The sequence below is a fragment of the Benincasa hispida genome, chromosome 9 (assembly GCF_009727055.1).
Source record: "Benincasa hispida cultivar B227 chromosome 9, ASM972705v1, whole genome shotgun sequence".
NCBI classification, from domain to species: Eukaryota; Viridiplantae; Streptophyta; class Magnoliopsida; order Cucurbitales; family Cucurbitaceae; genus Benincasa; species Benincasa hispida.
Genome location: NC_052357.1, coordinates 41,665,531 through 41,687,755, shown reverse-complemented (window position 1 = coordinate 41,687,755; position 22,225 = coordinate 41,665,531). Strand labels below are relative to the sequence as shown.

Below are 22,225 nucleotides of genomic sequence, written 5' to 3'. Positions count from 1 at the left end.
ATGTTCCCTACTCAAGCTTCAATAGTCAATTACAATCAATATCTCTATCGAATAAGTAATCAAAAAGCATTCCATCATTTCATGGACAGTTTGAAAATTCATTTTAAAATTTTTTTAATGCATGTTCAAGCTCAAAGTTATTTGTTTTGAACAAGAGTGAGCTCGGAATGGCCTTATGAAGTTTCCATTTATTTTCTCCCTACACTGGCTCAAAGGATCCTGATTTAGCTTTTTAAATTCAAAGTGGTAATGGCATAACATTGGATTGGTCAAAATCTATTCACCATCGCCTTTTTCACATGCTATTCAGGAAACTTAATTCAGGAAATCAACTTTCGTTTTGGTTTGCCCACATGGGTGTCATGCGAATCATCCAACTACGGGCCAATTTTCCTTCAAAAGTGCCTAAGCCTACTCATTCCTCTAGGATACTTTAACTCAGAGGGAAACCACGGGTGTCATGGCCACCCCTGGTTAATCATACTCTCTACAGAAGATGAGTAGACCTCTAAACATGAATAACTAATTATATATTTTTTTTTTTAACTAGGCGATAGTGATATCAATGGATTACATCTCAAGCATGCATTACTAAATTGAACCACAAAAAGATTAATCTCTATCAACAAGTCCTATCAGAGTGACAACAAACTTATGATCTCATAATTCAATTCTAATCAAGCATACAGGGTCAAGATAGATATGCAAAGGGCTTGGAGATGTAATAAAAAAATAATTATGCTGAATTTTCGAAAACATCATGGAAATTATGCACCCTTTCATTCAACCTATTCTCATGCGAAAACAATTCCTACGTGTGTGTCATAGGCTAGTCATCACAAGGAACACAACAGCAAGACAAACTCAATTAGGCAAGCATTTTCTGAGTACAACACTTAAGGACCCCAATTAATAACATCAATAAAAATTCAACTAAAAATTTTGAAAAAAATGGCTCAAAAATTTAAACACCCAACCCCAACTTTTAAAATACACATTTTCCCCAGTGTGATAAAAAAAAATGGGGCACGAGGGATCAGAATACTCCCCTGAACAATGAGGTGAAGGAATGATGTAAGGCACTCTACTCAGCTTTTTTTCTCCCCAAAAATCCTACAAACAAGAATAATAGAAAGAATTAGGCTCAATAAATGAGAAAAATAAAAAAGAGAAAAATACTGAATTGAAAACTAATCCTAGAAAGAAAGTAAATTTAAATCCTCGCTACCTCCAAATAGCACAAATGTTTATGGTCGATTGGTCAACCGTGATGGCTCATTTCAGATGTAGACCGGCGAGTCCAAAGACTCGCCATCATGGAAGACCTTTAACTTGTGCTCATTAACTTTGATGAATTTTTCTGTCTCAAGATTAATAATGTCTACTGCACCATAAGGATAAACGTGAGAAACACCAAAGGGCCCAATCCACTTGGACCGGAGTTTACCAGGCATAAATTTCAATTAAGAGTTATAAAGGAGTACCTTTTGCCCTGCCTGAAATTCCTTGGCTGCAAGCATCTTGTCATGAAGGTCCTTCGCTTTTTGCTTATAAATCAAGAAATTATCAAAACATTCTAACCTCAACTCTTCCAACTCCTGAAGTTGTAAAAGTCTGGCCTTCCCAGCTGCCTCTAAGTCCAATTGCACTTCTTGATAGCCCAATAAGCCCTGTGCTAGATTTCAACTGGAAGATGGCAATCCTTATCGTAAACCATTCGATAAGGGGACATTCCAATAGGAGTTTTGAAAGTTTTCCTGTAGGCGCATAGAGCGCCATCAAGTCGGAGGCTCCAATCCTTTCTTCCTAGGTTGACCACCTTTTCCAAAATTGTCTTCACTTCCCTGTTGGACGCCTCTGTCTGCCCATTAGTCTGAGGGTGTGATAATGAGCAGAAATGCACATTATCATAGTGCTAAGTTCTTAAACAATGTTGGATTGCGTTAATGAAATATGTTAATTTGCATCCATTAAGCATCGATTTCATAATATTGCGGTCGCATGCGTTCAACGCATTAGAACAGTTGATTTTTGTATTTTTGTGCAGAATATGCGTTGACGCAATGCAAGAATTGCCATCCTAGGAAATCTTTGGTAGAGCGCAACTTCACCGCAAGGCTTTGCGATGATTGTGTTCGCAAACATTCGCCCGAGAAGGATCGCAGCAACTTGGTCAACGCAACATGGTGGGCGCATCTGGGTGAAAGGCTAATCAATCACAATGGGACAGAAAGCTGATGACAGTCGAATCCAAATTAAGTTGACAGCCGATAATGGTCACAAAGTACATTCAGCTTTTCGGTGACAATTATTCGGCGCATCAGTCAGGAATTAAAGTCCTCTCATCTGTACAACCATGAGAAAGAAGCTGCCTTTCACCATGGATGCTCTATAAATACCAAGGGCATTCTTCAAAAAAGGGGTTGACGAATTAACCAGTTCACGAGTTCAGCTATTTTTTGTTCCACAAGTTCACAGTTTTCTTTCATTTTAAGGCGGAGCAAGAGAAGAGTGGTAACGTCAGAGATCGCTCAGGGCAACTTGAGAGAGAACCTTGAGGCGAAGAAGCAGAGAATGGGTCGACTCTCACGAAAGCGAAATTATCTTTTGAGCACGAGTAGAAATCAGTGTAAAAGCCTGGGCAACAAGAGATTGCTTCCAAGCTCTTTATTCTATACTTGCATTGTTATTTTGTACTTCATTTTCATATTTATACAATGGAAGTTCTATTTCTATATTTGTTCACTCTCTTAGCACGTATGAGTAGCTAAACTAGTCGAATGGGTTGAGGAAAACTAAGCTAACATGACCCAGAAAGTTCATTGCTTGCGATTTTCTTGATTTATGTTATGCCAAATACCTTTTAGAGTTGCTCGAGAAAGAGTCTAAAGAAAGAACCTAATGACTCGAGAGAGCTAGGTTAGAATCTGGACTCGAGAGAGCAAGATTAGAACTTCATAAATAAGAGATAGGGACTTAGAGATAAGCTTTGTATGTCAACTTGCATCACATGCATCCTAAAGATGGGAATGATATTATGTGGTCGCCTTATTTGTGTGTGTGTCATTATATCATCGCATAAATAAGAATAGAAGCTTATGTGTAGGTTCTATAGACTTAGCGTATATATTGCATGCGTTCTAACCTTAGAAGTCGTGGCATTCGCACCGAGAGGTGGTTTACTGTTTTATGCATGTTGCATGATCGCATAGCATGAAGGCATCCTAGGAAGTGTTAGCTAAAACTTTTCTCAACCTGTTCACCGCATACTCATTGCATCTTCCGTTTACCAACTCTTTTCAAACTCCATCGCATTTATTTATTTTTCATCAACGCAAACTACAAACCCAACAATTTATTTATTTATCCGGTTATCGCAAAGTTCTTCACAAAAATTACCAACGCAATCTATTTTCACAAGTCCCTGTGTTCGACCCTGGACTTACCAAGAAACTCAGAGGAATTTACACTTGGTTTCTGTTGGGGAAACTTGAGTGCACAACACAATTTCATCAACGCATATCATCCATATTTCCAATTCATAAAACCAAGCATCAAGGTGGTATGGGGTGGCAATACGATGTTGGACACTGTACTTCTTCAACAAGGGTGTAATGATTCTATTGCAAAAGTGTGATCCCTGATCACTGATGATTGCTTTAGGGAAGCCAAACCTGCTAAGAATCTGTCTTCAAAAAACCTGCAACTACTTTAGCATCATCAGTAACTATGGCCTTTACTTCCACCCATTTGAAAACATAGTCCATTGCCAATAAAATATATTTGTACCCACAAGAAGAAGGAAAAGGTCTTATAAAGTAAATCTTCCAAACATCAAATATCTCACAAAAAGTACAGGGAATTGTGGCATCTCATTCCTACGGGACAACCCTCCAAATTTCTGACACTGCTCACAAGTTTTGCAAACAAAATATGCGTCCCTAAATACTGTGTCCCAATATAAACTAGAATCTAAGACTTTTTTGGCGGTTCTCTTAGGACTGAAGTGCCCTCCACATGCATGCTTATGACAAAACTCAAGAACAAAAAAGAACTCATCATTAGGGACACACCTCCTAACTACCTGATCTGAATAAAGCTTCCACAGAATAGGATCCTCCCAAACATAATATTTTCACTCACTTTTAATTTTATCTTGCTTATGTTTGTTCATCCCATGCGGGAACTTACTAGTGGTCAAGTAATTCGCAATGTCAACATACCAGGGAGTCAAAGAAATACCATCTGCTTGCATCAAAGTGTGGTCAGGGAAGTCTCCACCAAAATTGAGGCAACCTCCTTCTACTACAATCCTACTTAGGTGATTGACAACGACATTCTCGCATCCTTTTGTCTTGGAGTTGCAGGTTGAACTCCTAAAGAAGAAGAACCCATCTCAGCAATCTAGGCTTGGACTCCTTCTTTGAGATCAGGTAGCGTAGAGCTGCATGGTCTGAAAAAACTGTAACTTCAAATCCCAAAATATAAGGGCGAAATTTTTCTAAAGCAAAAATAACAGCTAAAAATTTCTTTTCCGTCATGGTGTAGCTGCATTGAGCTGAATTGAGGGCCTTCGAAGCATAGTAGATGACGTGATGTTTCTTATCGATTTTCTACCTCAACACAGCTCCCACGGCATGGTCACTCGCATTGCACATGATCTCGAAGTAAAGGTCCCAACAAGAAGCCTAAATAATCGAAGTGCACGACGAGGTGTTCTTTAGCACATCAAAACTTTTCATTCATTCGTCATTAGAATCAAAGGCCACGTCCTTTTGGAGAGGGGAGGTCATCGGCTGAGCAATCTTACTGAAATCTTTAATGAACCTACGATAGAAACCTGTATGACCAAGAAATGAACGAACCTCCCTCAAATTTGTGGGGTAAAGGAGCTTAGCAATAACATCAATTTTAGCAGGATCTACTTCTACGCCATGCTCAGATACTATATGTCCTAAAACTATGCCACATGAGGCCATGAAATGACACTTTTCAAAATTCAGAACATGGTTAGACTCAATTCATCTTTCTAGCACCCTAGACAAATTAGACATACAATTAGCAAACGAGTCTCCATATACAGTAAAGTCATCCATAAAAACCTCCATGCATTTTTCAATATACTTAGAAAATATGGACATCATACAGCACTGAAAGGTGTTAGAGCATTACATAGTCAAATGGCATTCTTCTGAAAGCGAAGGTGCCATAAGGACATGTAAATGTTGTCTTCTGTTGGTCCTCTTGATTTATCGGGGCCTAATAGAAACCCGAAAAACCATCGAGAAAACAGAAGAATGGCTTTCCAGCAAGCCTTTCGAGCATCTGATCAATAAAGGTAATGGGGAAGTGGTCTTTTCTAGTTATAGCATTTAATTTCCTAAAATATATACACATCCTCCACCCACTCTGGGTCCTAACAGAAATTAAACTACCCTCATCATTTTGAACCACAGTAATACCCGTTTTTTTAGGAATTACATGAATAGGACTGACCCACTCGCTATCAGGGATAGGATAGATAATACCTGCATCCAAGAGTTTTAAGACCTCTTTCATAACTACCTCATTCAAGACAAGATTTAGACTTCATTGAGGCTGTCAAAAAGGCTTAGCTCCATCTTCCAAAGAGATTCGATGCAGGCTCACAGTGGGACTAATACCTTTAATGTCGGCTAGCATCCATTCAATGGCCAGTTTATATTTCTGTAATATCTCAACCAGCTACTTTTCTTGTTCCTCTATTAGGTTCTTGGAGATAATAACAGGCAAGGTCTCAGCTTCCCTAGATAGGCGTACTTTAGGTGGTCTGGAAGTTCCTTCATATCCAATTTAGGTGCCTGCAAGATAGAAAGAAGCACCTTGTTAGAAGATTCATCTTCAGAACATAAGGGCATACTTATCGGCTCTATCATGGACAAGGTGGCAAGCTCTCCAAGGGGGATTAAATCTCCTGAGTCATCCTCATCGTCGTCACAGACATCCCATATAACCTCTTACGCAAGAGAGTCAAACNCTTGTTAGAAGATTCATCTTCAGAACATAAGGGCATACTTATCGGCTCTATCATGGACAAGGTGGCAAGCTCTCCAAGGGGGATTAATCTCCTAAGTCATCCTCATCGTTGTCATAGATATCTCATATAACCTCCTAATGACGGGAAATTAGATATCAAATTACTCGACAATTAAAATCCCTTAGACACAATATGCGATGCATGTTCTTAAGGTATGTGTTAATTGTCATGCGTCGATGGTCATGCATTGGAATGACTATTCGTTAACGAATGTGTGCAATGACCATGCGTTCTGTCACAAGTTTTCTTGCGTTCACGCCAAGTATAATGGGAACGCAAGTTTCTCGGGTGATCCGAAGTCGAACACGGGGACTTGTAGTTGGCTGAATGTGGTAATGTGCATGCGGCGGTTAAATAAAAGAATGGATGGGAGGTTTCTAAGCTAACTCTACTCCTACTCCTAGCTAACAGACAATGCAATGAGAATATGAAAGAGAGGTAGATACACGACAACTCCTGACATGAAATAAATGAATGGGAAAATAGATAAAATGTGGAGATGATTTCATTGCAACCCTTAAGAGTGATCGCAAGAGCAACCTTAATCAATGCAAGCCATGCTGTCATGCCACACACACTTAAGCCTAACTCTAGGACGTATGTAGTACGTATGCATAAGTGTCGAGATGACCGCCTACAACCACCATATCCTACTTCTTGGACGCATGCAGTATCTTATCCGTAGGGTGCATACGTTGTGTGACAGCAAACGGAGCTTATCTCTAAGTTCCTCATTCTTGCCTATGCATTCCAATCCGCTCTCTTGAGTCTTAGATTTAGATTTTAGACTACTCTCTCAAGAATGCCTAAATGATAATGACGCGCTCATAGGACAAGGTAACCGCATGAACTTTGTTGACATAAGATTATTCCTATCTCTAGTGAACAATACATACATTGCTTAATGCGACCAACCACTTACCCTCCCGGGCAGTTGGTTGTTGCTGACTTTACTCATAGACAAGCATTGCGTTGGCTTATAGACAGGCGTTGCTACAGCCTCACACTAAGCAAATAAGGTTTACTCACATTCTCACGCAACGCACACCTCTCGGTGGTTTGCTACATGCTTCATATCCCTAATCCACATGACTAAGTATGCGATACTCTAGCAATCTCACTAGGTGATACAATGAAAGTTAAAGATGCTAGGTAAAGAAGATGGAGATGGAATCGAAGGAAATATAGAAATGCATTGAAAACAAAATCTATTAATTCCTTAATCACAAAATTTCATACAATACAATATAGGAAAAGAAGGGAAAATGAAATGACCGGCTGGTAGCAAAGACTTGCTTCCAGTGGATGTGCGTTAAGGCTGTCGGTGGTGCCATGGATGGGCGGTGGAGCTGACTCTCTCGAGTTCTAGCTTCGATCGAAGGCTCTGGTCGTCACTTGGAATGGATGAAGGAGGTGGAGAACTTTCAAGCTTCTTCTCACGCATTTGTCTAAATCGAAGGGAAAACCCTGGGCTATAGGGGTAATCCCCGGACAAGTTGGAATTCTGCTAATGGGGTTCTTTATATAAAGCCTGGATCGTCGACAGCATTAATGGGCTGCTCTAAATCTGACATTCACGGCGCATTTAGTCCTTTCTGAATCTCTGCTGCTAACGGCATGGTAGGTGAAATGTCAACATCGGCTTTTTATTTTCCCAAGGTAGGTGCGTTGATGCATTCATTCCACCAACCTTGCGTTGATCCCATTAGTATGCGTTATCGTGTAGCCGTAATCATTCAGTGACCGCATTCACTTAATACCGCAACTTCTACACGATGATCGCAATCGCTTGACGACCGCAACTCTCATGCGATGGACGCATACGGCTGATTACCGCAACATCCATGCGTTGATTGAACACATTTTCCTTTGCGCTGGAGAGTTTTCTCTGCATGCGACCATCTATGTGGTAGTCTGGGTTCCCCGTTTGCGTCCACTTCCTGCGTTAGCTACAAAAATAGACAATTGAATGCAAAATAACGCATAATAATGAGTTAGCTGAGATTCTTAATGCTAAACGCCGCAAGCTCAATTTTTTATGAATTCTTAACATAATTGCCGCATATTCTACTTAACAGCTCTCATAGTTCTAAGCTCCTGCTTAAGAGAATCAAACACATCAATGTGGCACAAAGAATGTACTTGCCCTATGGTGGAAGTTTTCATAGCATAAAAAATAATAAACTTGACCAACTCACCATCGAACTTGACAGACCAAATGCCCTCATCTACATCAATCTTAGTCTTAGCCATCTTCATAAAAAAGCCACTCGAGCAAGATTGATGTAGATGAGATGGATGTGGGCTCATCCATTTTAAGAACATAGAAATCGGCAGGAAAAAGCAACTCATTGACCTGAAGTAGGACATCCTCTATGACTCCTAATGGGTGAGTAAATGACATATCTGCTAATTGTATGACAACTCCAATTTCAGTTAAGTCCTTTAATTTTAATTCTTAATAAATTGAATAAGGCATAACATTTCTTGATGCACCCAAATCTAGCATGACCTTATCAATTCTCTTTTTGCCTATGATGCACTGGAGAGAAAACATACCTGGATCCTTCTGTTTTTCTTGCAAGTTTTTCTGTACGATCGTAGATACGGATTGACTTACCACCATTCACTCTTTTTCCTTGGCTTGTCTTTTCCTCGTGCAAAGATCCTTAAAAAATTTGGCATATTTGGGAATTTTCTTAACGGCATCAAGGAAAGGTATATTTATCTCAACCCTTCTAAACATCTCCAAAAGCTCTTTGTCCTTGTTTACAACTGCTTCCTTTGGCCTAGCAAGCCTAGAAGGAAAAGGGGTTTTAGGTACATATGCATCTAAAGGGGGATAAGGGTGAGAAGACACTCCCTGTTTGTTTTGTGGTGGCAAAATGGTTTGATCTGAAGAAGGAATTTCTGGTTTCTTCAATTCTGGCTCTTTTACTGACTCAACGGGCGGCTCCAACTCCTTGCTACTCCTCAATGTGATTGCACTAACATTCTCTCTAAGAATTGACTCAGGCTGGGACGGAAGTTTGCCAGACTGTCTCTCCAATTTGCTCATAGAGGTGGCTAGCGATGAGACTTGTGTCCCCAAAGCTTCAATGGCTTTCTTTGTATCTTGCTGAAAATGTTGTATCTCCTGTTGAAATTTAAAAGAGTTGTCAGCAATACTTTTAACAATGTCTTCCAAGGACATACTTGAAACAGACGAAGCTCCATGATTAGGTTAAGCCTGCTCATTCTGTCCTTCCCATTTAAAGTTTGTGTGGTCTCTCCACCCAAGATTGTAGGTCTGACCAAATGGGTTCTGCCGTCTATTTTGTCCATTACAATTGTAGCCTCCAACGGCATTCACCTCAAGAATTTCTCCTTGTAGAACACTTGAGCAAACGTCAGCTGAATGGCCAATTCCACGACATACTTGGCAAACAGTAGTGGGTTGTCCAATCTGCACTTTCACCAACTGTTTCACAATCGAAACTAAGTCAAATATTTCTTTCTTAAGTTTAGTTACCTTATTAGCGGACTTTACACTGACTGCAACTCTAGTTCCAAACTGTTGAGAATTTGCTGCCATAGTAGTTATCAGGTTCATTGCCTCAGTCGAGGTTTTATTGACTAATGTTCCTTCTGCAGTTGCATCTATGCTGCTTTTGTATGTCTGCATTAGGAGCATCAGTCCCTCATAAAAGTACTGGATCAAGAGTTGTTCTGAGATCGGATGATGGGGGAACTTAGCACATGTCTTTTTGAATCGTTCCCAATACTCATGAAGGGTCTCTCCATCAAACTGCATTATGCTGTAAATTTCCTTTCTAATGCTCGCAGCTCAGGATGCTTGAAAGAATTTCTCCAAGAACTGTCTCTGTAGTTCTTCCCAGGACGCGATGCTTTCAAACGGTAAAATATAGAGCCATTCCTTGGCATCTCCCTTCAATGAAAAGGGGGAATAATGCCCTCATATTGATCTGCTCCTGGGTCACCCCATTGGGTTTCATTCCATCGCACACGACATAGAATTCCTTCAAATATTTGTGCGGGTCTTCGCCCTGCAGACCAGAAAGGCAGGTAGTAAGTGAATTAAGCCAAATTTAAGTTCAAAGTTACCTGTTGTCTCAGGATAGGCAATGCACAAAGGTTGCTGAGTGAAGTCAAGGGTTGCAAGCTCCTTAAAGGTCTTTTCTCGTTCGGCCATTACTGGGAAAATTTTAGGGATGTCTCCGTACGGATTTGTCTATCAAGAGCAGCCTGCAGTCTCCTTTCTCTTCTGATTCTCCACTCTTCTCTATAGATCTTTGCAAAGTACAATTGTCTAGCACCCTTGGGAGTGTGGGTCATGCACCAAAAGAGAAAATTTATTAGCAAGGATAAATACTATAAGTTTCAATAATTAAGGATTTCGTTGGCTCCCCAGCAATGGCACCAATTTGACGGACCGTATCTTACAGTGTCGCTCCCGAAAGACGACCGTGCAAATGAATTTATATGCACCAAACAAACCCTTTATACTAACTAGTAGTATAAGTAGCAAGTTCGGGGTCGAACCACAGAGAGCCAAATATGGATTCCTAAAAAGGTTGAAACTTGTAGGAAGTAACCGGGGGGTTGTGAAAACTGTTAAAATAAATTGTGAAAGCGAACATTGTGCAATGTAAACAATTGAGAAAAATTACTATCAAACAAATACTTAGCTTGGGTAATTATAATTCAATTCATTCCTCATTAATTCTATCATGGACTACTCGGAATATACATGAGATTATTTAAATTAAAACTTAGTCTACTCGATTAGAATCCTAAATGATAGTCCATAAGATCAAGTTGATTAAGAGAAAAGCAAGAATCCTTAACCAATCAATTAATCAACAGTCAATAAGATTCAAGGCAAAGCTAAGCCAATTAATCAGTTTCCATCGTCTAACTAATTAATTGATTGAAATTTATCTAAGTTAGAAAGTAAATGCTTACTAATTGGAATCCCAAATTAACACAACAAACCTTCTTAACTCCTGCTTCTAGGTGATGATTATCTAACGATTACAAATTAGGGCGAATCAAAGCAATCAATTTAACATGCATAGTTAATTTGTCAGATTATCCCATACAAAAAAATTGAAGAATATGCTCGAGATAAATTTCATAAAATTCATATTAAAACTCACGAAATTACAAAACCAGTCTCAAGAATTAAATTGGAATCAAATTAAATTAACAAACCCAAGCTAAGTTCTTACCCTTTAGCCACTAAACATACTCCAACTTAATACAATTGGCAAGGGGAAGAATTCTTTTCAGAGTTTTGGTATAAAAGTGGGCTAAAACTAGGCTAAGGCAGAGTGACGACATTCACAATTAGGTGTACTCGATCTCTTCCCCTCAGTTGGACCAAAATTCTCCTTTTATAAAACTACCGTAGCAACACTAGGGAGAGAGTTGCACCGCGCGCACTTGGGATTCGCGTTAAACTACATAGTGACGCTCTAAAGGAGCATTGCAACGCTACCGTTTCTGTCTTACAGTGTCAAGGTTTCAGTGTTGGAGTGTGTTGCAACGGTTTCATCCTTGATTTTTCGGAGCGTTGCAACGCTTAAGGCAGCATTGCGACGCTACCCTGCATTCAAGCATTCTGTCCTACAGCGTCAACCTAGCTTCAAACTTAGGTTTATTTGCAGCGTTGTGATGCTCGACAATGCAGCAGCCTTTCTGGTTTTTTTATCGATTTAGCTTTTAATTTTGTTATTTTATATCTTTAAGTCCCAAACGCTTAATCCGTCTACTTGTACACTCGAGTCCTACAAAATAATCAATTAAACCAAATTAAGTAGCTAAACAACCCTGAGTTTAGTGGAAGAAGATAGCATATTTCAAGTGTTATCAATCTACATGGGTGAGAGTGGATAGTTTCGTCAACTCAATATGCCTACCATTCTGGGAATTTGTCTGATTAGGGAGCTGGGAACGCAGCTACACAAGAAGAATTCACTCATTCTCTGGTGTTAAGGTAAGTAGAGAAACTGCTCCCTTAAAGGCTGATTTTAGAGCCTGAATAATATGACGACACACCCTCTCTTGGTCCGAAAGATGTTTGATTATATTGGATTATAATTTGTTATTCATTAGAGGAATCAATGGTACTTAAGGAATTAGATGTAAGTACAGGGGCAAAATGATAATTTTTTCCCAACTATACTTACGAGCAATTTGTGAAAGGTCAGCACACTGTTGATTGGTTATATCCAACGGGCATAGAAATATATCTATAGTGCGAAAAGTGCAACTGTCGGACTTTAGTGGAGTGATCGGCAATTAATTTGGAAGTTGATTAATTTAATTAAAGAGTTTAATTAATTAATCAAGTACCAGAGAAATCGAATTATTCCTTATTAATGATAATCTATAGGGAATTAATGTATGTGATATATTATAATGTAAAGTTTAATTTGAGACACACACACAGTCATTTGAATAAGATTCAAATGAAATTAAATATATGATATTTAATTGTTAATTGATTATTGTTGTTAATTTATTTATATATATTAAATTGGATTTAATATATATATATATATATATATATATTAAATTAATTAATGATAACAATATTCCCAAAAAGGAGTTATTATACATTAAATGGAATGGAGTTATTTTAACTTCCCTCCACACACGATGTGTGTATGGTCAATCTCTCTTTTGCTGTAAATGTTACAGCAACGTATTAACGCAGAAGGATATCTCAATCTCTCTTAATTTCAAGAAGAAACTCTCCCTCTCCCAAAAAATCTTAAAAGGAATCAACAATTTTGTATTCTTTAATGGAAAATAGCATGGAAGTCTGGTTGGTAGTGTTTTTGTACGTGAGAAATGTTCTTACGATTTGTGAGAAGATTTGTTGTACGTTGAGTTTTTGCAAAGGAGTTGGAGACTCTTCGAGGCTTGGAGAGGAAATTCAGTGAAGAATGTCTTCAAGGGTAAGTGTCTTCTATTCCTTCTTCTATATGTAATTTTTTTTTTTTTTTTTTTTTTTTGCAAAGGAGTTGGAGACTCTTCGAGGCTTGGAGAGGAAATTCAGTGAAGAGTGTCTTCAAGGGTAAGTGTCTTCTATTCCTTCTTCTATATGTAATTTATTAGACAACATGCTTAGGTATTTTATCGTTGTTCTGTTTATTTCTCTGTTTTTGAGTTTGTTCCAAAAAGAATTCATTGATACAGAGACAATCAATTCGTTTTCGCATTGGGATTCGTTCCCTTCAAAAGGAACTATCAAAATCCGTCTTTTCTTTTTGTCTCGCATTAAAATATTTTTAAGTATTTAATTTTTCAAATCTGAAAATGTATTCTCCATAAAATTTAGATATGAAAATGTTTTTTATAATTAATTTAGATGTAAAACTTTTTTCTTTATTTGATTCAGATTTGAAAAATGTTTTTTTTTAGGTCCTTTAAAAAGTAGTCGTCTAAGTTCTTCAAAAATGGACTTTATTGTCAGTTTGTCTCTCTCTGTTTTCCATTCTTTTGGTTTGAGCAAAGTTTCTACTTGATTTGAATTCTTCTATGACGAATACACATCTAAGAAGAATGTTGTATTAACCTTAAAGAGTATTTGACAACAAATGATTTAACGTTGAAATAGTGTAATAATTTATCTTTAAGGCAGAAGCCGTTCCACAGTACAACAATCAATTTATTCAAAGCTCCATTTTACAATTTAATCGGTAGTTATACCATTGGATGTAAGAAAGTGGAAAAAAGTTAGAATGCTAATATGAAATTTAATAAAAGTTGGAAAACTAAATTTGAGATTTGAGAGTGAAAGGAAGAAAATAAAAATTAGATAAAAGCTGAAAGACCTAGATTTCATTACACAATCCAAAAGTCAAAGATGTGCTTCTTTCTATACTTGTTCACTCTACTAGTCTGAAAAACTAGAGAATAATTTAAGGGAAGCAAATTTAATTTCAAATTTGAATAGACTGATTCAAGAAAGCGGAAGGCAAGGAAGACGAAAGATATAGGAAGAGAGATGCCTTTTTTTCTTATTCTTTTCTTCTTCTTCTTCTTTTTTAAGTACAACTTTAGTTCCTATACTATTGGTTTTAGTTCGTTTTGATCCTTAGACTTTCAAAATAGTCATTTTAATCTCTGTACTTTTAATTTTAGTTCATTTCGATCCTTGAACTTTCAAAATGTTCACTTTGGTCCTTGTACTGTCAAAAGTGACCATTTTGATCCTTTCATTTTCATTTTTACTTCATTTGTAAGGATCAAAATTGTTACTTTTCAAAGTTGAATCACCAAAATCAACCAAAGTTGAAAATACAAGGACCAAAATAAACATTTTGAAAATACGGGAATCAAAATGAACAAAAATTGAAAGTATAGAGACCAAAAGGATCATTTTAAAAGTATAGAGACCAAAAATGAATAAAAAATAAAAGTATAGGGACCAAAATGATCATTTTAAAAGTATAAGAACTAAAATGAACTAAAACCAAAAGTGACCAGAGTAGTATTAAAACCTTTTTCATGTTTTCATTGATTTGTTTATAATTAGAAAAAAACAAACAAAATTGAAAACTAAAACCAAATGACTTCGAAAATAATTTTTAATTTTAAAAGGTAAAACAATTTAAATTGAAGAGTTAATGTCATCCTCTCTCTAGACTCTCTCTCTCTTTCTACTTAATTAATGTTAAAAAATTGCATAATATCATATGAGAAAATCCAACTTCAAATTGAGTGGTATACTTAGTTTTACAAAAGCTTTTTTTTTTTTTTTTTTTTTGTTGGCCTGACATATTGATATGATTGGATGCCATTATCACTTTGCAACTTTGAGAATATTTGCATAGCTTTTCCAAGTCAAACATTGATTGACCACCCCAAGAGTCAAATATTGAACTTATTCTTGCTACTATATCATTTTAGATTCTTAATTATAAAACTTCTCATGGGTATTTTTTTCGGTCCACTAATAAAGATGCGTGAGAATTCGAACTTCTAATATGAGAGAAAGGAATAGAATTTTTTATTTTAACAATATTTATGGGATGATGAATTCAAACCTTTGATTTCTTGGTCGATAGTGTCTATCTTTTATACTAATTGACTATGTTCATGTTGGAGAAAGGAATAGATGTCTAAGTTGTTTCCATATTTTCGTTATATCTCTTCATATTTAATAAAATTGTAAAATATATTGGTCCAACTATTAACTTCTTCGGAAAGAATTTAGGTCAATTATATAACTATTTTTTTTCCATGTATTCTTTTTATATTATTTGCATGGGTATTGTTTTGATGTTTTAAAAATAAATTAATTTCATCGACATGCTTTTAGTATATTAAAAAAAATCAAATCATATCAAATACCTTAAATTTTAGGGTAGGTTTCAATAATTTCATCAATGTGCTTTACGTTTGTTTGTTTTTTTTTTTTCAAAAGAACCATTTTGTCAACTTCAATATTGAAACAATGACGACAATATATTGTTACAGAGAGACTTGTAAGATAGTAATACATCTCTACTATATTAAAAATGGGGATAATGGAAAATTTTTACATTCCTATATTACCCTCCAATTTTAAAGAAATGTCTACTATCACTAAAAGAATTTTGGTTTTTTCCGATAAATCTTTTTTCGATGGAGAAAAAAGCATCGGACTTTCCTACTTTTCCCAATGGAATTACTACAGTGTCGGGACAAAATCATCTCCCGACAGGCATCTGACAAGGGTCGGGATAAGTCAACTCTCCCGACGGTCTTTTGGACCACCGTTGAGTGTGCCTACTAATCCCGATGGTCTTCTAGACCGTCAAAAAAATTAAAAATTTTGTATTAGAGTTTTTTTTTATGGTTGTCAAAAATACTATCGGGCGTACTTACTTCGTCTGATGGTCTATTTGACCGTTGGGGGAGGTTCAATTGTAAAAAAAAAAAAAAATCGAGAAAATTTTATTAGAGTTCTCCCGACGGTTGTCCAAACAACCGTCGAGAGTAGCTACTTCGCCTGGATTTAGAATAAGGATACAACTAATGCTCATTTGGATTTAGAAGATCTAAAATATGAAAAGAACTACACTTGCAAAAGGTAGGGGATAAAGTTGTAAAGCCACACGCTGCATACACATTGACTAGTAGTGACAAGGTTGCGTTCTTTAAGTGGATGAAAGCATTAAAATTTCTTGATGGGTTTGTATCAAATATATCAAGATGTGTGAGTGAGAAAGGTAGAAAGCTATGGGAGCTAAAAACTCATGGCTCACATATTCTGCTTCATAGGCTTCTTCCAATTGGTATTCGAGCATACTTAAAAAATTATGTGTCCACTGTTGTTGTTGAGTTATGCAAAAAAAAATTGTGATCTATAGGGGATTTGGATCGATTACAAGGAGACAATATAATCATACTTTTGAAGGAAATCAGACATGATTTCCGGGAGTAGCAGAATGATTGTTCCAAATTTCATTTGTATTTGAACATACAAAATTGCAATCAAGAAACGAAAACTTACAGGCTATGCATAATACGAAATTACAACATGTTTTCAACAAGATCAAGGGAAAGATTATAATACCTTTGAAGACTCATCTTCAAACACCCTTGATCTCGAACGCTCGTACAATTCACAAGACAACAATCATGAACACTCGAACACTACGACTGCAACATAGCATGATCAATAGTGACCTTAAACACAGCGAACTCCAAGATCACGAACACGGCGAACGGCCTCCAAAAACCTTGACTTAGTCGAGTTGAGTACGACACCACCACAATGGCTACCTTGGTATTATCAGTATGAGAATCTAGAAGTGTGGGCTCTATGTGGACTTGGTTAGAGAACGATACCGGAGGAAGAACAATCATGTAAACGATTGAGCAAGTGAGAGATGACAAAGTCTATCGTACAGACCATACCCAATCGTTTAACAAATGTTATGTGATTGTTTAGCAAAAGCTCCGCGATCGTTTAGCTAAAGGCCAGCTAAGTGAACTATCGTGTAGTGTCACTCCACGATCGTTTAGTCTCTCTTCAATTATCGTTTAGTGAATCTAATCCACTTGACAGACTTTCTGTGAGTAATTTTCGAGAATGGAAATTCTTGCAACAACTACTAAATTTAGGAAAACATTTTTCCTTTTATCTCACGATTACCATGAAACCACCAATAACCTCCCACTCAATTGGTTATTAGAGAAAAAGAGATAATTATCCAATAATTAATATTATTATAAATATATATGATAACCAACTTACCATAGTATATTTATAACTTATAGTTTTAATATTTCATCTCATGAAACATATAAACCATATCTCTTTTTCTATTTTATAGTACTTAATGTAAATCTCTTTTACATTAATCCTCCACTTGATGTATCTCATACATCACACCGATCATATCATATATAGTTGAATTACCTCTTGCCAATTTGAACATTTCAAATCAACACCAAGAATTGATTCTCAACTTGGATCCATTAGGCTACCAAGGGGACCTTATGGACCTGTAGCTCGAAGATCCAACAGTACGTGAATAACTGACTAAACTTTTTAGTCACAGGATCCACCATTCGGTAACTGCCAGGCACTCCACTAAAGACCGACAGCTGAACTCTCCTAACTACAGATATATTATGTCCATATCAACCAATCAAAAGTGTGATAACCCTTCACAGATCGCTCGTAAGTACAGTTGGGCCAATAGCTATTATGCCCCTATAGTTACATCTAACTCCTTAAGTACCATTGATCCCTCTAATGAACATAAGTCATAGTCCTACTATGACTGAGTCCTCTCTTCCAAAGAGAAGTTGTGGCTACTATGTTCAAGACCCGAAATCAACCTTTAAGAGAGCAACCTATCTACTTACCCTGCTTCGGGGAAGGAGTGAATTCCATCTTGTGTAACTGAGTTTTCAGCTCCCAAATCAGACAAGTCCCAAAAATGGTAGGCATGTTAGGTTGGAAATTTGGCCAATCTCACCCATATTAATCAAATGATCACCCTTAAAGGCAGGAGTTCCCAAAACACTCAGGATTGAGGTTATGTCACCTATGATCGTTTAGGTGAGATGTAAGTCTCAAGTATCAACGGCGTTAATATACAGAGACTAGTCATTTATGGTTCGATCTTATACAAACTCTTTGTATAGGACACCCTCGCTCGCATGTCTCCACAAGAATGGTCAGTATCTACCATCTGTAGTAGTTTACAACATTTACATACCTCTAAAAAGCGGGTCATATCCGTAGTGTCACCAGGATCAGGTTTCCCTCATTGATCCTTATACTACAGACCTTTTTTAGGTTATCACTTAAGGCATGATCCACGTGTATATCTCATATATATGCTTAAGTTTTCAACAATAACTATGGAGCTTCTTGTATTGGATATGAGTAAATGTCAAATAAAATAATTCTTATTTTAGTCATAACAATGTGTATAAATTACAAACTACGAGACTCCGCGAGAATTAGGACACCGATCCCAACAACTTTGTAAGTTAGAAAAGATATTTTCACCGCCATTTTTTTATGTAATGGTGCACCTAGCAATCCATTTTCCCTATGAACAAAAGTTGCAGGTTCATTTAGTTATAGTTGGATGTACTCTATAGAAAGAAGTTTATGGACATTAAAACAATATGTAAGAAACAAAGCACGTCCTGAGGGTTCTATAGCAAAAGCATATATGATGAATGAATCATTGGTATTTTGTTCTTAGAACATAACTAGAATTGAGACGAGGTTCAATCGAGATGATAGAAATGATGATAGACTTCCATAGAATAAGATATGTGGTGAATTTTCAATGTTTAGACAAAATGTGCGACCATTAGGAGCACCAAAGGACATTATCGAGAGAAGAGAAATGTAGTGCACATTGGTACATCTTGAACAATTGCATGGAAATAAAATCTTATCGGAGGTATGTTTTGAACATTCTATTGTAATTGATGATTTCGATACAAACTATGAAATAGAAAATTGAAACACCTCTCTTTCTTATAGGAAATATTTGTGACTAATTCGACATGAAGCTCAAAGTCAGGATGATTCATACGCAACAAGGCTTTCCTAATTGGTTCAAATCTCATGTAAGTATGATATTAAAAGACAAGTAATAATTCCATTGAATTAATGTGAATGACATTAGTTTTTAAGATCTAGTGTCTTATATTGAATTAACAGGTTCTTTCATTGCGTGAAAATGGAGATATGTCAGATGATATATATTCACTAGCGATGGGACTGACTTCAGAAGTATGCTCGTACAGTGGATGTATGTTAATGGAGTATGCTATCATAGTATTAAGCGTGATAATTGTCAGAGTATACAAAATAGCAGGATCATGGTGCCTTCAGAAAGTGAAGGTGGAGTTGATCTCCATAATTTATATGGTGTTATCAATGAAGCCTTGTACTTCCACTATGCCAAGAGAAGACGTGTAATTATGTTTAAGTGTACATGGTTCGACACAAACCCTAAAAAGACCAATAGAGTACACATGGATTTAGGGTATATATCAATTAATACAACTCATCAATGGTTTGTTAACGAGCCTTTTGTATTTGCTAGCCAAGCTAAACAAGTGTTTTACCTCGACAATCCCAAATATGGTAATAATTGGAAAGTGGGGCAAGTAATCCAAAACAAGCATATGTGGGACATGCAAAAAGTAGAAGAATGTGAAAATGACCAACTTGAGGTATTAGAAGTTGTGAACAGTATTCCTTGTATAATCGATGAATCAATTAACGATATCAATTTATGTAAAGTTGATGTTGATCCTATAGTCGTAGAAGAATAGATAATCCAGCGAGTTAATGATGACTTCATAAATGACGAGGAAGAGGATGTACAATCATCTTTTGATAGGAGTTTGAGTCTCATGAACATCTTTATGATACGGAATAATCATGTAAATATGTATCTTCTTTTTCATTTCACAACCTATGTATTGTTGTATAACAAATATATTTTTGTTTGCACATGAACAATGGTAGGCTACACTAATGAGGAGACATTAATAGAGTATTTAGAGTCCTAGAATATTGACGCTGTTGGAAATGTCCTAGAACTCGTAGTTCGTGTTAAACATTCTATTTTATCAATAATAATGACTTGTTGATTTTGCATCTTATAATGAAAATCCAATAAATGCAACCTTGGCTATAGTCATAATGTTGTAACTTTATGTAGTGACATAAAAAGAATCAAGTTGACAATATATGGCCTAAATGGTCTAATAAGTATATGGATGAAATTGGGTATTTCATGCTGGTAACACTATTCGATGCAGCTCACTCTGTAGTTGTTACAAGAAGTTATAAGGTGCTATAAATGATGTGATCCACAAATCATTCATGTTGAGACATGAGAGTGAGGGCATCCTATGCAATAAGTTTGCATATAGACCACGAAAATAGTCACTTTTCTTTATAACGACGGTTTCCTGTTAAAACTGACTATTTCATTTAATATATAACTTAGGTTAACTCAATCTTAATCCTAAGCTAGCTATGAACTCCTATTTGTACGAGATTATCATTTGATCTGCAAACGGTGAGAGTAGTCCAACAATACTGCTCAATAAGCTTACCATTTTGGGGATAAGACCGATGAATAGTTGGGGACATAGCCTTGCAAGATGGAATTCACTCCTACCCTATTTAGGGTTAGCAGATAGGTTGTTCTCTTAAGTACTGATTCCAAATCTTGAACAATCGGGGCCCCACCTTCTCATGATAGCGAAATGATTTGATTCATAGAGATTATAAATCAGAATTGTTCATTAGAGGATCAGTAAGAACTTAAGCAACAAGATGTAGTCACTGGGGTAAAATGGTATTTTTGACCAAGTTGTGATTACGAACAACCTGTGAAGAATCGACTTACTAATTATGGTTATTAAGTGGACATAATATATCTATAGTGAAGGGAGTTCAACTATAAGCTATAGTGGAGTGTCCCATTAATTAACGAACGGGAGTTAGATCGGACTAATGAGTTTAGCCGATTAATCTCGAATCGTTGGAGCCTATGATCTGTAGGTCCGCGAGGTCCCCCTACTAGCTCATAAATGGTTAAGCTTTAGGGTAGCTTGATAAATTAATTTGAAACGTTCGAATTAAACAGAACAAGAGAATATATATTTAAATATGATTTAAATATATGAAGATGATTATTGTGCAAAAATTAATTTAATATTTGATATTAAATTAATTTATGAAATTAATTTAAGAAAATCATTTTTGAATTAAAATGGTTTAGAAATCATTTTATGTTTTAAAAAGAAAAATGAAAATTGTTTTGCATGGTTCACAAAATGGAGATTGAATTTTTTCCATTACCTTTATCTTCATGCTCACACAAAGACCATTATCTTCTCTTCATTGATTCTCCAAGCATGAGCTGCAATTCATGCACTTCACTTCTTTGCATGTTCATTTATAATATATAAAGAAGATTAGAGTCATTTGAGAAGAATTAATGCAGAATTTTTTAGAGAAAATTTCTGTGAGAAGAGACTGTCCTCTTTGTCCGGCTGCTGTGAGTTCTTCTTAGTTCTTCACCTTTTCAAGCTGTTCTTGAGTCTCACAACTCTGCCTAAAGATCCAAGAGCATATTAAGGAAGGCTTTGAGGTGGTTCACAATGATATCAAGTGAAGACTACTGTTGTACACTCAGTTTCTTGGAGAGTTCATCAAAGGTATGATCTTAAAACCTTCTTTTTAGAAAAGCATGCTTTAGTTTTTGCCAAAATTAGTGAGTTTGAATGCTTATGGATCCTTTATACTTCTGTTGCATGTTATTTAACTCTTTCAGTTGGTATCAGAGCATCTTTTAAGCTTTTAATTCGGTCTAATTTTGGCAAGGTGGGTGTTTTTCATGAGATATATGAAACTGATGCACTGCTATGGTTTTCTAAGTTTGGTATCTTAATTCTCTTTAATTTCTCAATTAAATTTGTAATTGGCTCTTGTTTGATGAGCATTTATGTGATAGCAAGAGTCTATAATTTATTTGGAGTCATTAGAGTTGAAATTAAGATGTAATTGAAGAAAGAAGTAAAGGAGGTTGAGTTGTTGTTCCAGTATTTTCAGCTTCTGCTCAAATTTGTTGCTGAGGTTCGGTTGCTAAG

The 22,225-nt window shown here is 36.4% G+C and overlaps 2 protein-coding genes and 1 long non-coding RNA gene across 3 annotated transcripts; 1 reads left to right on the top strand and 2 right to left on the bottom strand.

Annotated features, from left to right (window-relative positions):
- Positions 1–1,280: 1,280 nt before the first annotated feature.
- Positions 1,281–4,541, bottom strand: LOC120084728. Its single transcript, XM_039040545.1, has 4 exons — positions 4,392–4,541; positions 1,715–1,873; positions 1,485–1,670; positions 1,281–1,430 (listed from the first exon to the last, which is right to left on the bottom strand). Exons 1-4 carry the CDS (start codon positions 4,539–4,541, stop codon positions 1,281–1,283), a joined length of 645 nt encoding a protein of 214 aa, XP_038896473.1.
- Positions 4,542–4,742: 201 nt separating this feature from the next.
- Positions 4,743–8,329, bottom strand: LOC120084727. Its single transcript, XM_039040544.1, has 5 exons — positions 8,148–8,329; positions 7,911–8,016; positions 5,862–5,993; positions 5,057–5,150; positions 4,743–4,960 (listed from the first exon to the last, which is right to left on the bottom strand). The coding sequence occupies exons 1-5, from the start codon at positions 8,327–8,329 to the stop codon at positions 4,743–4,745; spliced, it is 732 nt and encodes a 243-aa protein (XP_038896472.1).
- A 10,436-nt stretch (positions 8,330–18,765) lies between these two features.
- Positions 18,766–19,593, top strand: LOC120085189. The gene is made up of 3 exons (XR_005483847.1): positions 18,766–19,008; positions 19,092–19,177; positions 19,272–19,593. It is a non-coding gene; the product is annotated as an uncharacterized LOC120085189 (long non-coding RNA).
- Positions 19,594–22,225: the final 2,632 nt, after the last annotated feature.

Bases quoted from the DNA above. Each gene is read 5' to 3' on its own strand.
- LOC120084727 (XM_039040544.1), bottom strand. From the start codon at position 8,329: ATGGCTAAGACTAAGATTGATGTAGATGAGGGCATTTGGTCTGTCAAG. The intron at 8,017-8,147 runs GTAGAATATGCG...TAGCTAACGCAG, and splicing joins AGAACTATGAGAGCTGTTAA to GAAGTGGACGCAAACGGGGA. The intron at 5,994-7,910 runs GTAATCAGCCGT...CTTGCGTAAGAG, and splicing joins ATCAACGCATGGATGTTGCG to GTTATATGGGATGTCTGTGA.
- LOC120084728 (XM_039040545.1), bottom strand. From the start codon at position 4,541: ATGACGGAAAAGAAATTTTTAGCTGTTATTTTTGCTTTAGAAAAATTT. The intron at 1,874-4,391 runs GTTCTTCTTCTT...TCACACCCTCAG, and splicing joins AGCCTAGATTGCTGAGATGG to ACTAATGGGCAGACAGAGGC. The intron at 1,671-1,714 runs GTTTACGATAAG...AATCTAGCACAG, and splicing joins GAATGTCCCCTTATCGAATG to GGCTTATTGGGCTATCAAGA.